The following is an 18477-nucleotide window of genomic DNA, read 5'->3' as shown; positions in this document are numbered from 1 at the left end:
GATATATATCTGGGGAAAAATATAACTTGACCCATCCCAACTATGACTACTGAATGAACTAGTTTCTAATTATTCAAATAGTAAATATTATGCCTCAAAAGAAATGCTCAAACTATAATAATTAGGTTTAACAGTTAGTAATAATTAATGAACAAACATAGGTGTATTAAAGTGTAAGTTATACCTGATATAGAGAAATTCCAGAAAAACATTCAAAGTCTATTTATTTCCTGTACTTTCCTTTCAAACTAAATAAATGACAGAAAAGAATAATATACCTTTCTGTTTTGGATTCATTGTTAATTTTGTACTGTTCAAAATCTTGACTAAGAGACCGTAGCTTTTCTTGAAGTCTCTGTTCACGATCTACACTTCCTTGATAAAATTTCATCTCTTTTTCCATCGCTTTCATTTTTTCTTCCATAGCTTTAAACTCGTGAAGAATTAGATAGCTGACTCCACAGTACCTACAAACTTTTTCTTCAGGGGACATCTAGAAAATAGACATATATACATACATACATTGAAATGATATTTTTAAATTTCTGGCAAAGTTCCACTGAGGATGTTATTGCAACCACGCTGGTCAAATGAAGTAAATGCACACTGGACTATGCCATGGAGTAATAATTATGATGTTGCTGACATCTGGATAAAATTTTAAAAACTGGCATGACATTGACTCTGACACAGAATCTTGGAATTAAAAAAGGGTCTTTCAGAGTGATTGCTTCTCCATAGTATCTCTAAGAAAGATTTACTCTTGAAATATTTTCCATAAAATAAAACAAAAAATGATGAAAACATCTTTATAATTCTTGTTTTAAGATGAGTTTTCCATGAAGTGGAGAGAAATCGCTGGCCTTTCACTGCCAGCTGCACTGTGATCCTGGAGATGTCTCTTGGCTTTTTCAGATCTTATTTTTCCTCATTTATAAAATTATGGCATTGGACCAAATGAACTCTTAAATTCCTGTTCGGTTTTAATATTTTATGATTTTTACAGAATTTACAACAGAATTCTCTCATATAACCATAAATAGCAAAAACATTTTAAACCCAATCTCTTCTAACTCTGTTCTTTTCCCTTCAGGTAGGTATGGTTATACCCATTTTATAGATAAGGAAATGGAAACCACTGAAGTTAAACAACCAGTTGGTATATGGAGACATTGGGATTAAACCCAGGTCTATCTAAAACCTACCCCCTGTAACCATTTGTGTCATATTTTTCTGCTATGGGTGTGTCAGCTTAACCCTCTTACTTCTTAAATAAATAAGAAGTTCATATATCTCTGGCCAGCATAAGGGCAGTGAAAAATGGAATTCCAGCAAAGTGAAGAGAGAGGTAATTCTTTTTTCTGTCTCAAGCATATAAATATTCCTCAAGTAGACTCTACTCGTCCTGCTATTCACAAAGGCTAAGAGATGGCTTCATTAAATATTTGCCCCAGGGCGCTAAAATGAAAGCAACACTTGTATTCGAGGGGTACTTACTCTTAATGAAAACTCCCTTAAGACTGTAGAAACTGCTCCCACAACTAAGAGTGACACACTTCACCCACCTGTCAATGCCATTACACAAGAGTCAGTTGAAACAAATAACAAATCTTTACATAGTATCATTTTGTTCATCTAAAGTTCAATAACAAAAATTTCAAATTAAAAACTGCAATACTGTGGGATACAGGTGAATGACCACATCAACCATCTAACTGCCAGAGATACCAAATTTACAGATTTGTAAAACAACAAGTTTGAAACAAATCATAAAAGTAACTTGGCGCAAGCTCTGGACGGGTTCATACAATCTATTCTAACCTGGATAAAAAGTTATCCAGATTCTATTTCAACCTCCCAAATGATGGGAAACTAGTTTGTAAAGCAGCCTGTTCTATCCTCAGAGCTTCTCATGCTGACCCCAAATCTGCCTCCTTGGTAAGTGCACTGGCCCTAAATCTCCCAGTAACCATGTGCAACAACCCTAGACCTCGTTCTAATATTTAAAGACAGCTATCAGGAGCACTCCATTATCTTCTCTTCTCCAGGTCAAGACTTCCAATTCCTTCAGCTGTTTCTCATATGACATGGTTTTGAATTTCTTCCTTATTCTGAATAATTTTCTCTGAACCTGTTCCAGTGTTCTATACATGTTTCAAAGTTTGGTCCCCAGAATTTAATACTCCAGCACGGTTGGTCTCACTAAAACAGAGTAAGAGAGGGCTCAAACTTCCCTCATTCTAATATCTCATAGGTAATATCATTGGTAGTATCTTGTAATGCAACCTTCGTTCACAACAGTCTTTTCTATTTTTTATACGTTGATATTATATATTACTTGCTTTTGTGTTAAATAAAGCCCCTATTTAAAAAATGCTTCAGTGTGAAACCATCTTCCATTATATTAAATATACCAATCTATTCCTTCTCACCTATGTTTGCTTTTTTAGAGAATTCATCTTCTACAGTCCTGGCTGCTCTGGTAATGTGACTAAATCTCCCTCCACCCATCAACCGTAGCCATGGCTGACTGGGGGATGAGGACTGGATATCAGACCTAGAAGAACGAAGCCCTAGGCTGGGATGAGCCAACCAGACTTGTAAGTGTTGAAGACCCAAGTATTTGGGACACCTTTAGGGCAGCCTGAATGGAGACGGATCTTCCACACAGAGTTAGCCACATTACTGGAATGAGAGAGAAGGGTGAGCAGACATACACAGACAAGATGAGACAAAGATAATCTGGATCCAAAGTAAGAGAGGAAAAAAGGAACCAATGACCTTCAAATTCCTCACTTCAGTTACTCGTGCAACCTAGCTTCCCTACCTGTCCTTTGGGATCCATGCCCAATCTTCCTGCACTATTCTCTTTCCTCCTTATGCTACCTATTTCTTGCAACCAATAACCCCCATTCTATTGTGTATCTGGTTTTTCACATTGAAGTGCAGAAAATTAAATTATAATTATAATGTAAGTAAATTAATAACATATATATCTGTACATACATATCTTAGACACATATATCTTTTTATTTTTTTTAAGTTTTATTTTTATTTTGAGAGAGAGAGAGAGAGTGGGGATGGGGCAGAGAGAGAGGGAGATACAGAATCCAAAGCAGGCTCCAGGCTGTGAGCTGTCAGTAGAGCCCAAAGTGGGCTCGAACCTATGAACCACAAGATCATGACCTGAGCTGAAGTCGGAAACTTGACCAAATGAGCCACCCAGGTGCCTCTGACACACATGTATCTTAAAGATATGTATGTGTTAGACTCCCTTTATGTATTGACTTGGTGTGCAGGAAATTCTAAGCTTTGTGTCTCTTTGAAAATTGATCCTTATAAGCTGTTTTATCCATCTAATTCATTGATTTAAAGTGTTGAATATGACAAAACTGAGGAAAGAACTCCATAGCATGTCATATCTACTTGGTTGATACTGATCTATTACTCAGCACATTTGAAGAGTTGAAGGTACAACTTTTCAACTGATTATTAATCTATCCAATTATTTTTATAATCAGCCTATATTTACCCATATTGTCTTCAGGAATATTATGGCAAACTCAGTCAAATGTCTTCATAAAGTCTATACATTCTATAGCTACTATAGGTCCTGGACCTAGTAACTGTACACAACATCCACATGCTGATTCTCTTAATAAACATAAAATTGGCTCAAGGGTTACTGTTTTCTCTAGTATATCCTCACAAACCATCTTTTAATAAATACGTTCTAGTATATTGTCTGGAACTGAAATTGAGTTCCCTGGTTATAATTTATGGCCATTTTATACCTGGAATGGCATTTGTATGTTATCCTCTTACTCTCTATGTCTTCTCAAAGATCACCAAGAGTAGCTCCACAATCCCATTCAAAGGTACTATCAGTCCCTGGGAATATAACTTATCTAGGTCAAGAGACCTGAACTAATTCAGAACAGATGGGTATTTTCTTATAATCCCTTTGCTCTTGTGAGTTTTGGTTCCTTCTCATCAATTTGAAAATTATATTGCTTACTTGAAGGCACTTTCATTCCTAACCTTATGCCTATTAATCACAGTTCTTGCCCAGATTCTGGCAAAATGCTTTATCTTCATTCTAAAGAAAAGTCTTGCTAGGTGGAGCTCATCTGCAGCCTGATGTACAAAACAGAAACAGTATAAACTTCACAGCTACAAAAGCTATTAGAATGTTATTCTTTTTTTTTTTTTAATTTTTTTTTTCAACATTTATTTATTTTTGGGACAGGGAGAGACAGAGCATGAACGGGGGAGGGGCAGAGAGAGAGGGAGACACAGAATTAGAAACAGGCTCCAGGCTCTGAGCCATCAGCCCAGAGCCCGACGCGGGGCTCGAACTCACGGAGCGCGAGATCGTGACCTGGCTGAAGTCGGACGCTCAACCGACTGCGCCACCCAGGCGCCCCTAGAATGTTATTCTAATATTCTAAACAGCAATCAAGGCAGGGGCAGGTAGAGCAGAAATACATAAAGTAATACATTTTAGAGAATAGGTATTCTAGAAGTTCAGCAAAGAATACCCAAAAAATGATACCATGAGCTAGAAAACAAGACAATCAAATTACAAAAGAATAAGTCCATAAGAAGAGTCTCCAGAATTCACCTAGTAAGATCTAAATTACTGAATGATCTATGTTAGATAAGTATATTGAACAAAAGTTTTCAGTATTATTAACTTGTAAACAATTTTCCATAAGCAAAAATACAACAGAAAAAAAATGCAATAACTTTCAAATTCTTAGTGTTTGTATGGGCTAATTACTTAGGATATTTCTGTGAAGCTTGAAAAATTATGAAATACTATAATTATATTCCCACATGAAGTAAGTAAGTACCTGTTTTTTGTGAAATATAATTTGTGCTTCACTCTTATAACTTGGCGTTATGTCATCATTTTCTAAGTAAAATAATGACATGCTGTCATTCTTGACAAAAGACCTATATCATGAGCAGTATATTTTTGCTTTCTACAAGACATGCTTTGGAGGAGGCATCACCAAATGCAATATATTAAACAAATGTAGAGTCATTTAAAAATAAATTACAGGGGTGTCTGGGTAGACCAGTCAGTTAAGTATCTGACTCTTGATTTTGGTTCAGGTCATGGCTCACAGTTTATGAGATCAAGCCCCATTTCTGCACTGTCAGTGCAAAGCCTGCTTGGGATTCTCTCTCTCCCTTTCTCTCTCTCTCTGTCCCTCCCCCACTTGCACTCTTTTTCTCTCCCAAATAAACATTTTTTAATAAAATTTTAAAAATTATAAACTTCTCAAATGTGGTATTTGTACTTTTAAAATTATAGTTACAGTAACACTTAGATTGTGAGTAACGTGTTCTGCAAACAGGCAAACATTTCTAATAAATTTTAACTTGATAAACGAGTGATGTCTTACAATATGAGTAGTATGTGACGCCGAACATTGTATGATCACAACTGAGCCAATGGTTCTCTCTCTCTGTCACTGCAGGATTGCAGGTGATCATCTCCCATGCTCAGATGCTCAGTCTCAGGCCACACTGTTTGGCACAAACCAATGATTTTTTTCAAAACGTTGGAAGGTGCCCACAACTGGCATCAGTGTATTTTTTGTCACTTCAAAGCACCTATGGACAGTCTTTTGCTTTTCCACACAAGAATAAGCTTAGGAAGGCTTTGCTTCATTCTAGGTCAGGCTGTCTGCAGATAGAGACCCTTTCCTCTGTGGCCTTATTACCAGTTACATTAAATACAGTATATGACAAGAGTTTATTAATGCCATACCGTAGTCAACATCTGTGCCAGCGTATACAATGGCACCCCAAGTAGAGAAAGGTTGAAAAGAAAGGTGGTAAGAAGGAGTTAATTACAGTGGAAGTTAAGAAGGAAATCATCGAGAAGTACGAACAAGGTATGCAAGTGGCCAAAATTACAACATTTTGTAAGCAGTGTATGTCTGCATCTCGTCTACAGAGAAGAAAAAAGGCAGAGGAATCCCTCACTTCAAATGAGATTAGGGAGATGTGTAAAATCTGGGAACTAGTGTAAGATTTTGTAGAAAAGCACCACTCAAATAAGGCTATAGCAGTGCAAGCAATGAAATTGTTCAATGACAATGCAATGTCACATTTCTGTGAAATCCTCAAAAGGAAGCAAGAGCAAGTGTCATTGGATAGGTTCCTTGTTAAAATTGTACAAAAAGAAAAAGATTCCATTGAGCCAATAGATAGCAGTGATTCCCTTAGTGATACTGGAAGTTGTCCTACACAATAACCCTCCTCTCTCTTGTCTCCCTCACACCAGCCATGAAGGTTTTCAAAGGTAAGTACAGGTTAATTTATTTTTCTTTATATTTTGTATTTTATTTATTATTTTGTATTATATTACCATACTGTAATCATTTCTATATGAATATTTTTGGGTTGCAGAATGAATCATCTGAGTTTCCATCATTTTTTATTGGGAAATTTGCTTTGATATACAAGTGCTTTGGATTACAAGCATGTTTCTGAAATGACTTATGCTTGCAAACCAAGGTTTTACTGTATTTAATATAGAAGTGATGCAAATTTTTTAAAAGGTTAAATTAGGCTTCGAATCCTTTTCAAAGTTCCTGTCTGTGCTTGAACTAGAAAAGGCACTCCAGTAACCTCCTGCAGCCCAACTGCACTATTCTCTGCTCTAAAACTGTTCCTCCTGGGGCGCCTGGGTGGCGCAGTCGGTTAAGCGTCCAACTTCAGCCAGGTCACGATCTCGCGGTCCGTGAGTTCGAGCCCCGCGTCAGGCTCTGGGCTGATGGCTCAGAGCCTGGAGCCTGTTTCCGATTCTGTGTCTTCCTCTCTCTCTGCCCCTCCCCTGTTCATGCTCTGTCTCTCTCTGTCCCAAAAATAAATAAACGTTGAAAAAAAATAAAATAAAATAAAACTGTTCCTCCTTTCTTCTCCCACCCATCCCATGCTTTTTGTAGTTGGATAAGGAGGAAAGAAACAGATAAACTATTCTATAAAGGAGGAAAGAAACAGATGAACTATTCCATAATGCAGTATAAAATGTGACCCCTTCTAAGAGGTTCTCCACTTAAAAAGATGCAAAGAGGGTCTAGCCAGTGAATTTCATTTGGTTTGGGAGAAACATTTTAAGACAGAACAGAGGAACTTTTGAATCACTAGTTATACAGGCCACCTGACCATTTCATAAGGCCATCAGGACCCTTCCTTATCAATAAGTCAATGTGCTATACAACCAATTTAAAGATCAATTTTGTATAGAACATCTACAAAAACCCCTATAGCAACATAGGAGCAATAGTGAAAAAATGAGTGTTTTTTTCACCTAATATCAGGAACAAGGCAAGGATATATATTTATTCTCTCTGCTCATATTCATCATAATGCTGCAAGTTCTAGCCAGAGCAAGAAGGCAAGAAGTAAATGCCAAGAAAGAAAAGAAAAGAAAAGAAAAGAGAAAAGAAAAGAAAAGAAAAGAAAAGAAAAGAAAAGAAAAGAAAAGAAAAGAGAAAAGAAAAGGAGGGAAGGAGGATGGAATGAAGGAAGGAAGGAAACTGTCCCTAATATGAACCGACATGGTTGTCTACATAGAAAATCCTGAAGAATCTACAATAAAACTCCTAGAACAAATAAGTTAAGCAAGGTCAATGATTGAAGATAAACATAAAAAAACCAATTGTATTTGTATACACTGCCAGTGAACACATGGACAGTGAAATTAAAAATACAACACCAATAATGATTGCTCAAAAAAATGAAATGCTTAGGCTTAAATCTAACAAAACATGTACAGTAGTTGTATCCTAAAAACTATAAAATGCTGATGAAAAAATCAAAGAAGATCTAAATAAGCAGAGAGACATACTGAAGACTCAAAATATTAAAGATAGCAATTATCCCCAAATTTATAGGCTTACTGTAATTCTTATCAAAATTTCAGCAAGATTTTTTCTTAAGATATAGACAGGATTCTCAAATTTATATGGAAAGGCAAAGAAACTAGAAGAACCAGAACAATCTTGAAAAAAATAAAGTGGAAAGAATCATTTTACCTGATTTCAATACATACTGTATTGCTATAGTAATAAGACTGTGTGGTATTAACAAAGGGACAGACGCAGAGATCAATGGAATAGAACAATGAACCCAGAAAAAGATCTGCATAAATATGCCAAATTGATTTTCTGCAATGATGCAAAAGCAATTCAGTGACGGAAAGATTGTCTTTTCAATAAATGGTGCTGGAACAATTGGATACCCATAGGTTAAAAGGAAGAAGGGAAGGAGGGATGGAAGGAAGGACCTTAAACTAAACCTCATACCCTATACAAAAATTAACTCAAAATGATTATGGACTTAAATGTAAAACATAAAAATATGATTTTAGAAGGCAAAAAAAAAAAAACCTAGGAGATTATCTTCAGGATTTTCTAGGCAAAGAATTCTTATACTTGATACCAAAAGCATGATCCATAAATGGAAAAATTGATAAGTTGGATTTCATCAAAATGTGAAACTTGTGCTCTGAAAAGGACCCTGTGAAGAGGAGAAAAATACAAGCTACAGATTGGGAAAAAAATATTTACAAACCCATATCTGACAAAGGACTATTATCTAGATTACACAAAGAACTCTCAAAACTCAACGATTTAAGGAAATCCAATTAGAAAACACATGGTCAAGGGGCGCCTGGGTGGCTCAGTCAGTTAAGTGTCTGACTTGGGCTCAGGTCATGATCTCAACGGTTCATTAGCTTGAGCCCCATCGGGCTCTGCTGTCAGAGCAGCCCTCTTCAGATCCTCTGTCTCTCTCTCTGCCCCTCTGCTGCTGGTGCCACACACACTTTCACAAACAACTGCGCTCTCTCTCTCTCTCTCACTCTCTCTCAGAAAATAAACTCTAAAAAAATTTTTTTAATTAAAAAAAAGAAAACACATGGTCGAAAGACATGAAGAAACATTTCACCTAAGAGGATACAGATTCCAAATAAGCACTTGAAAAGATATTCATTGTTAGCCATTAGGAAAATGCAAGTTAACACCAAAATGAGTTATCACCATATACCTATCAGAAAAGCTAACATAAACACTAATGACAACATCAAATTCTGGTAAAGATGCAGAGAAGCTGGCTCACTCATGCATCGCTGGCGAGAATGTAAAATGGGACAGCCCAAACTGGAAAAGTTTGACAGTGTCTTAAAAAACTAAACATGCAATGCAACTACTGTACAATCTAGCAATTGCACTCTTGGGCATTTATTCCAGGAAAATGAAAACATATGTTCGCATAAAAACATACACATGAACACTTACAGCAGCTTTATACATAATAGGCAAACACTGGGAAAAAAACCAGATGTCCCTCAATAGGTTAAACAAACTGTGCAGTACCTTTAGATTGTGGAATACCTCTCAGCAACAGAAAGAAATAAACTACTGATACATGCAACAACCTGAATAAAGCTCCAGAGAATTACACTCAGTGAAAAATCTAATCCCAAAGGGTTATATATTGCATTATTCAATTTAGATAACATCTTGAAATGACATAATTACTGGAGATCGATGGTTCCCAAGGGTCATGAATTGGGGATGGGAGGTGGGGTAATGGAGGTATGTGAAGAGGTAGGTTGAGGTAAATGCGACTATAAAAGGGAAACATGAGCAATTCTTGTTGTGATAGAACTGTTCTACATCCTGACTGTATCAATGTCAATATCCTGGTTGTGAGAGCTTAGTATGGTTTTGCCAGATGTTACCACTGGAGGCCATGGGGGAAGACGGGGAAGACAGGGAAGATGGGGAAGAAGAAGCTGGCATCTCTTAGTATGATTTCTTGCAACTTCATGTGAATCTACAATAATCTCGAAATAAGTTTACTTGTAAAACAATAAAAATAAAAATAAATCAATCCGGGACTAAAATACAGAGATTAATCCATAAAGAAATTTTATTGAACAATGTTAAGAAATGTTGGCTTCAGACATAAATTATATACGACACACTTATGTTTATATAAATATGCTTCTAAAGTGTATTTCCTTCAATACCTATTTTTCCACTGGGAAACCTCACCTTAGTAGACTCCATGACCCTCTGTGGCCTGCCAACAGAAGTATTTTAGACTCAAAAAAAAAAAAAAGAAAAAAGAAAAGGATTTTGGACTACAAATTGACAACTGCAGATTTTTCAAGATTTTAGGTCACAATATTAACAGAATAGTTTCTCCAAAAATTACATAGCTTCCTATTCCTTTTGTCATTAGGCTTTAAGACTAAAATTGCTTCAAAACACAACACACATACCCACGCCCACACATAAATATCACTACTTTTCCGGGATGCTAGTGCTAACATTTCTATGACCATATTCTCTTTCTTTTTCCTTTAACTCAACACAAAATCTGACCCTAGCCACAGTGGCCCAAAATGACCTGGAAAATTACGTTTATTTTTTCTGGCAATGACAATCTGTGCTTGGAAATATAAAACTGTTATTCTGAATAAATTTCGAAGTTCCAAAGTACTAAAATTACTTTACTGAAACAGGACGAAATGAGCTGTTACTGCTAGGGAAAGGGATTGTTATCCCAGAAAGAACAGTGTGCACTCCAGCCTGCACCACCACTTGTGTTTTGTAAAATAAACAACTCTGGTCTCTTTATTTTACTTTGTGTTCTGTGGTAATAAATATCTCCTGAAGCTAAAAATCCTATTACAAGTGTTCATTTTGTCACCATTTAAAAAAAAAACAAGAGATCAGTTTTACTTTTTGCAAAATAACTAGTTTTTCCACAGTTTGTTGGAGTTGTTTTGACTTCTGCATATGTCCCCTGGTGAAAACAGCAAAAGGAAAGTTGTTCGTTGCTTTTTTTCTAAAAAGAGAACTCCGTGTGTCTATAATATCAGTTGACATTCAGGAGGGGAATAAATATAGAATTATTACTTTGCTGATCTATAAGTACTGTTCAAGTTTTAAATCATGGCAATAAAGTCCTAAACTTAGAACAAGTTCATTCTGCTTCCAGAATGTTGCATGACAATTCTAGCAAAGCTGTTGGATATTGGAGGTCAGAGACAAGTAAGAGTTAGTTCAGTCTAGAGAGAGTAGATTCAGAGATATAGTCTAAGTACACACAGAAGTGAACTGTAGAGTCTAGCAGCAAACAAAGCGGGCAAGTGTGGTCCTGCTCTCCAGTACATAAGCCTGTTTTATATTTTCTGCCACTTAGGGATATGGAAGTCTGAGGCATGTCTGATGCTTGGTCAGAAACTGTGACAAAAAGCAAAAAGATTTAAGTATGAGAGTCAAAAGATTACTTTATTCTTTCTTCTCTAAGATTTCCTAAGAAATGAGACCAGGGGGAAGTAATTTAACATTAGGCTTCTAATCAGGCAATGGATTCTTTCAATATAACTGAATGTCATCAGCATTCTTCTCCCTACTTTCCCCACCACCTTTACTTTTTCTTGCAACTCTATTACTACCTGTTTGGCTATTAATAATAGAGTGTAATACACCTTCACATTCCTTACCATGTATCTTTCATGTGATTTATTGACCATCTATTTCCAGATCATACAGCAAAAGTATAGAAAGAAATAAACAGGAAAGGCTCACCTTCTCTTCTACACTAACTTTCCTTGCCTAGACACAGAAAAGAAAAAAGAAAAAAGAAAAGAAAGAAACACAGCAGAAGCTTTTCTAGAAAGAAGAGCCACATAAGAACTAATATAAAAAGTTAACAGAAGAACAATTAAAAAAAAAAAAAAGCCTTTGAAAGACCACCTACTGACCCACACACCTCAGTTATTTGTTCATCCAATAGAGAAATGAGCACAATTTCAAAGCCATGTGGGAAAAAATGATTTGTTTTCTTCATCTTAATAATGCAATGGTTCTAATCTGAGGTATTCCTATTAGCATTATAAGCTATATACCTATTTAACATGATTCTGTATGAAATGATGTATGCAAGTTGACTAAATAGATATACTGCCTGATCAGTAAGCAATTTAACAAGTTACATAATGGACAATCTAGATGAATCAAACATAGGTAAGAAGTTGTGAAAAAGAAATAACTGACTTATTCTTGGACTGTGCTTTAATAGGCTGTGGCTACGTGTACACATTTTTGTTGCTTTATAATCAAGCCCAAAACAGTGCCTAGCACATAATATGCACTTGATAAATATTTGTGGTATAAATGTATCTAACTTGAGTCTGAAAAAGTGCAGAGCTGCATTTTACATTCTAAACATTCAGCAGGACCAGGGCTACAATCAGCATAATTGTCCAGGGACTTAGGCAGCTGAGTTTCTCCTGATGTCCCTCCTCTGCACTGTATGGACAACTGCCTGCCATTCCTGCCTTGAGAATAGAACTGTAGATTCGTGAAAGGTTTGGTTTTTATCATTTTTAAACGATTTACTTATATAGCACCTTAAACATGAGAAAAAGGCATTTTACAATTCTCATAAAAATCTTGTCAAAATAAATACATACCTAACTTGGCCAGCTTTTTTTCACCAGTAAGTTTCTGTTACGTTGGCCTAGGATGCCCTATTCCCCATCTGTATATAGAAATACTCAGCTTTCAAGGGCCAATCCCAATTCTGTCACCCACATAAAGCTCCTCCATTGACCATCCTCCCCTACCTGTCCATATCAAAGAAGATACTACCTTATATGATATTTAAATCATATACTGTTTTTTACAGTTATTTTTTTAATTTTTTTAATGTTTATTTTTGAGAGACAGACAGACAGACAGACAGACAGACAGACAGAATGTGAGCAGGGGAGGGGTAGAGAGAGAGGGAGACACAGAATCTGAAAGAGGCTCCAGGCTCTGAGCTGTCAGCACAGAGCCCGATGCGGGGCTCAAACTCACAGACCGTGAGATCATGACCTGAGCCGAAGTCGGACGCTCAACCAACTGAGCCACCCAGGCGCCCCTGTTTTTTAGAGTTATTTTTTCGTGTCATTATATATCCTCTTCCTTGGGATCTGCAGTATGGATATTGTTTCTTCCAGACTGTTTTGTTTTGTGTCTTTTAATCTCTACCATACCAGCTTAGTATTTGCAAGGAACTCAGTTGAGGGAGAGAGGAAGGATATTCCATGTCTTCAAACACATATAAGCACCATTTCTCAGATAAGCATAGCATAGTTAAGCTCTCTCTGTGCTTACTATCTCTTACGTCCAATTTAAAAGGTGAAGCAAATTAAATGCAATGGTTTAAAAGGTCTTTTTCTGGGCTTTTCCTTTCCAGTGCCTGCTAGGTTGCATTTTACATAAATCTGAAGGACATGCAGTAACATTAAGCATTAAGTTAAATCAATGGCATGATTAATGCTAACAGGCAGCCCAAAGCAACATGCACAAAGGATAAAAGCATATCTGAGGGATGACTACAATTTTTAATTAAAAAGTAACGGATTGGTGGTTAATTAAGAGTTGACTGTAGATTTACTGAAAACCCTCAATGATTAATGATAGTTAATGTTTGAGGTTTTAATTCACAATCTGTCAATCAGTTTCAAAGAGACGTTTTAAACATTATACTGTTAACAATGTATGCATTGCCAAACTAAATACAGGATAAATGCTTCTGCCTGAGGACAGATATGAACTCACAGGGAGGAGAGCAGGATAGAAACTGAAAAATTTTTAACCGGATTCAATGAGTTGATATACATGAAAGGGTTTAAAACAGTGCCTGGTACATGATAAGTGGGAAGAATTGAGGTGAAATTGAAACAGCCCCTTATATGGAGAGAGACACAAAAATTTAGCATTATCACAAAATGTTACAAACTGTAGCTGCTATAATGTTTTACTACTAATTATTTGCTACTAATTATTTGTTTTTGCAAATAGGGGGATCGTTTAAAATTTTAAACAGACCCATTTATTTCCATTTTTCAAGCAAGTTTTTTTTTTTTTTTTTCTGAAAAGCTGCCAAAAAATATATATATCTAACTATAGTATTTGGACATTCCTGAGGCCCTCTTTTCACAAGAGCTCCACAAACAGCTGGTCAAATACTGTGCTGAAATTATAGATGTCTTCCTTCACAGGTCAAACATTCTTTGCACTGAATTGAATTCTACAATCTGGCCATTATGATTGTTCCCCTTACACTCCATGAATTAATTGCAGATCCCCTGGCCAAAATAAATATAAAACCTCTGAAATCACTCCCCCAGGTTTTGTTACTATCTACCTTTTTTTATATATAAATTTTTTAAATGTTTTTTATTTATTTTTGAGACAGAGACAGAGCATAAGCAGGGGAGGGGCAGAGAGAGGGGGAGATATTACTATCTACCTTAAAATGCTCTCAATGTTATGCTGTAATAACACAATATAATACCATACCTTTTGGATTTCTTCGGGTAACGCGTGCATGGGGATGTGACGATCCATAATTTCTCAAAATATGCAGAGGGAGTTCTGAAGTAAAATAATCTAAAAACATTGATGGCAATGGTCAGAATTGAAATTATGAATAAAATTCAAATTAAAAGCTATAAATTCTTGGAGTAATCAGAGATAAATGGTGATAACTTTTAACAGTTATTTCATCAATTCAGTATTAAAAGGTACAACTGGACCTTTTCAATTAGCTATTACGCCAATAGAACAGGAAAGATAACAGATGACTAAGTCAGAAATATTTTCTTCCTTTAGAACTTTATAGTCTAATTGTAATTTATATGGTGGTTGATTACTAATTATTTGTTTTGCAAATACAGAATAAATGTTAATTTTTTTTTAATTGTTGTTAATGTTCATTTATTTTTGAGAGAGACAGAGTGTGAGTGTAGGAGGGGCAGAGAAAGGAGACACAGAATTCAAAGCAGGCTCCAAGTTGTCAGCCCCAGAGCCTGACGCCGGGTTTGAACTCACCAACCGCGAGATCATGACCTGAGCTGAAGTTGGACACTTAACCGACTGAGCCTCCCAGGCACCCCAAATGTCACTTAAAATTTTAAACAGATTCATTTATTTCTGTTTTCTTTTTTTTTAAGGGTTTTTTCCAAAAAGCTAATAGAAAAATATCTAGGGGCACCTGGGTGGCTCAGTCAGTTAAGCGGCCGACTTGGGCTCAGATCATGATCTCGTGGTCCGTGAGTTCGAGCCCCGCGTCGGGCTCTGTGCTGACCGCTCAGAGCCTGGAGCCTGTTTTGGATTCTGTGTCTCCCTCTCTCTGACCCTCCCCTGTTCGTGCTCTGTCTCTCCCTGTCTCAAAAATAAATAAAACGTTAAAAAAAAAAAAGAAAAGAAAAATATCTAAATATAGTATTTTAGTTCAGCAGATAAGAAAAACAATTGTGACATGAATGCTGGTTTAAAGGATGAAGTACAAAAAATATTTAGAGTTATCAGATTAAATATGATATGCAGACACTGAAAAGTCATGAAACCATGAGACGTGCTAATTTTACTCAAGATGAACACTTATATAATTTTACACAGATATTTTACCTAAATAAATTTTCATTTCTAATATAACAATTCAACATAAAATCCTATTACTACTTTCATAAAACCACACAAGATGAATGGAGGGAGCACTTTTGGTTCTTTTTTTTTTTAAGTTTATTTATTTATTTTGAGGGAGAGAGAGAGACAGTATGAGAACAGGGAAGGGGCAGAGAGAGAGGGAGGGAGAGAAAATCCCAAGTAGGCTTCGCACGGTCAGTGTGGAGCCTGATGCGGGGCTCGAACTCAAGAACCAGGAGATCATGACCTGAGCTGAAATCAAGAGTCAGAAACCAACTGAGCCACCCAGGCACCCCTGGTTTGTTTTGTTTGTTTGTTTGTTTTTTTATCTTTCCCAAATATGGAGAAAGAATACACAGTCCAGTTTCATGAGAGATTGCTTATATATTCATCTAAGGACTTGAGGGGCAGAAAGGAGGCAGCAGAGATGATACAGGCACAATTCCATAGCAATGAAGAAAGTCTGAGGGCTGGGAGTGGTAGACTAGGAACAACCGAGGAGTTCAGCAAAGAAAGATGTCTTATCTTTCTGGTGGGAGTGGCGAATTAGGGAAGGCTTCCTGAAGCTGTTTGCTTTTGATCAGAGCAGGATTTTGACACAAAGATAGACTAAAGAGGCACAGTACTCTATCAGAGACAGCATCCCAGGCACAGCGAGGTGTCAGGGAAATTGTAGTTAACAAAAGTTCCTGGAGCGGCAGTTTTTTTTGTTTTTTGTTTTTTTTTTAAGTCGTGCAACCATTGGTGGAAAGGAAATTCCCCATCCCCTTGTGTTAGCACAAAGCCTGTTGTTTTAATGAGCTGCTGTTTAGAACAAATAACTAATGAGCTGTCTTCCCATATAAACATAATATGTATGTTTGGTAAAGTTAACTAGAGTTAACTATGGGGGTAAAGTTAACTGCCATAGTTAACATAGGCCCACACAGCCAAGTACATAATAATCTGACGTTTGGCAGACTGTGATATGGCAAGAGCTCGTTATTCACAGAAGGCTCATTATTCTCTCTTCTGCCATTTTACAATGGACTTACCATCAGTAAATAAGATGGCATTATCTTAATTAAACTCTACTGGGAGTACAATTTTTCCTAAAATTGCCAACTAAATCTCCTTTTTAAATTCCACCCATAAAATTATTTGAGAGCATGGATCTAGTGACAGCATAAACAAAGGACCAGTGGAACATATTTGTTTAGTACCTTCTTTATCTGTAAAGGTATTCCAACTTTGGGTCCTTATATAGCAAGTAGGAAAATTTGGCAGGTTCTGATTCAAGAAAATACTGCCAACCCAGAAAATCTCTCTACAATGCAGAAAGAAAACAATTTTATTATTGAGTAAGCATTTAACTAGACTGTGATGCACATCAGAGCCAATCTGCTAACGAGACTACAAAGACAGAAAGCTCACTTTTTTTTTTTTTTTATACAGCCATGTAGATACAATCCATTACATATACGTTCTCAAGAGAAAAGGTAACTCGTCCTCAACACAGTGGGCTATACACTTTCATAGTTCGTTTCCAATTCACCTAGTGATTGAAGTAGCTATCTGCACTGGTTAATTGCGATTGTTCTAAGGACTACAAATCCCTGTGATAGAATCCGTGGTTTCTGAAGGAAGGAGTCGAGGGAGAAACTCCCAAAGGTGGTAAGGAAATAGGGACGCCGTCTTCCTTGATGTTTACATTTTAAAGAGATGGTTCCCACGTCCTCAAGAAAAACCTTCCGGGTCTTTAAAAAGATTTGCATACGTATTAAAGGAATAGAGGCATTCACAAATTTACGGAATTTCTCAAGAAAAGGAAAGAAAAAAGTCGTTCACCCACGGCAACACGTAGGTGGAAAAATTTGTAATTTTTTTACTTTACTCTTACATTATTTTGTATGTTTTATCAAACTAGTTTCTTTTATTCTTTCACGTTACATACATGTAGACTGCCCTTCAGCGAGAAGTGCGGTGAAACTGGCAGCAGCCACGTAAGTATTTGTGAACCTGCTCTCTTAACAGGATCGTGAAAAAGATGTCGAAAATACAGAAACGTCCTTGACTGTTCACTTCCGATTCCCTTCCCTCACAGCAGTGTCACGTTGGGCCATTAACTCACGTCCAGCTTTCAGGCCCTTCCGTAAAGAACTATTCCCCTGGCGTGAATCACCCGCAAATGAGCAGATCAGCGTCAGGTGAAACGGAGTTCACGCTCTAAGACATTCCTGAAGAGGCGGGATTTTCCGAATAGAAACCAACTGCAAGGCCAGCCAAAACTGCTTGGAAGGGTTTTGAAACCCGTCCCTTCCTAACCCCGGTCCCTCGGGACCTGCTGCGGCAGGAAGAGGAGGAGGAGGGTGTGGGGGTGAGGCTGAGCGGCGCTCTCAGGGAGAGTAGAGGACTGGCGGGCTGGCGGAAGCCGTGCCGGGGCCGCAGAGAGGGGTGGAGGGGACTCTCGGAAGCCCCAGCCCCTCGCCGCGGCGCCTCGACTCAGCTTTCCTGCCCTCTCCCCCGGTGCCAGCACGCCTCCGCTCCGGAACTGCGTCCCGGGGGGCTGGGTAGGCGGGGGACTCAAGGAAGTCATTCATTGTCTCTCACCTAGACCTCGACTCCGAGTGCGAACGGCTTTCCCGGTCTCCCGGGAGACCGTGCTACACGTCTGCCCGACGTCAGGGCGCGGTGACGTCACGGCCCACGCCCCTCGCCAACTCGAGGGGCCTCCCTTGCCCCGCCCCGGGCCACACGCGCCGGGCGGAAGCGGGAAAGCTGGCGGTGGGGTTGAGAGGAAAAGGCTTGTTTTATGCTGAGCGCTGTGTGAGAGAAGGGAGGGTCGCAAAGGGCAAGGCAGAGGAGGGCGGGCTGGAGTCGCGGTAGAGGCTGCTGGGAAGGAGGGAGATGTCCCTAGCCCCAAGACTAGATTAGAGAGAGAGACACTGCCTGCGGTGGAGGCCCAAGTCCGTGTACC

General features: G+C 37.8%; 1 protein-coding gene across 4 annotated transcripts in view; it reads right to left on the bottom strand.

Moving 5' to 3' along the window:
- Positions 1-18185, bottom strand: part of LEKR1 (leucine, glutamate and lysine rich 1) — a 202486-nt gene extending 184301 nt beyond the window's left edge. For 3 of the 4 annotated variants that reach the window (XM_040480578.1, XM_040480581.1, XM_040480582.1), the window contains exons 1-4: positions 18111-18185; positions 16724-16827; positions 14394-14483; positions 279-493 (exon numbers count right to left, since the gene is read on the bottom strand). In XM_040480578.1, coding sequence (XP_040336512.1) covers positions 279-493; positions 14394-14441 — 263 coding nt within the window. In that variant the 5' untranslated portion in view covers positions 14442-14483; positions 16724-16827; positions 18111-18185. The remainder of the gene's footprint in view (positions 1-278; positions 494-14393; positions 14484-16723; positions 16828-18110) is intronic. The other variant, XM_040480580.1, reaches the window with a different exon arrangement.
- Positions 18186-18477: the final 292 nt, after the last annotated feature.

Source organism: Herpailurus yagouaroundi, unplaced genomic scaffold (genome assembly GCF_014898765.1).
Source record: "Herpailurus yagouaroundi ecotype Mexico unplaced genomic scaffold, PumYag 159, whole genome shotgun sequence".
NCBI lineage: Eukaryota > Metazoa > Chordata > Mammalia > Carnivora > Felidae > Herpailurus > Herpailurus yagouaroundi.
Note: the sequence above shows the minus strand (reverse complement) of the source record. Positions and strands in the feature narration are given on the sequence as shown.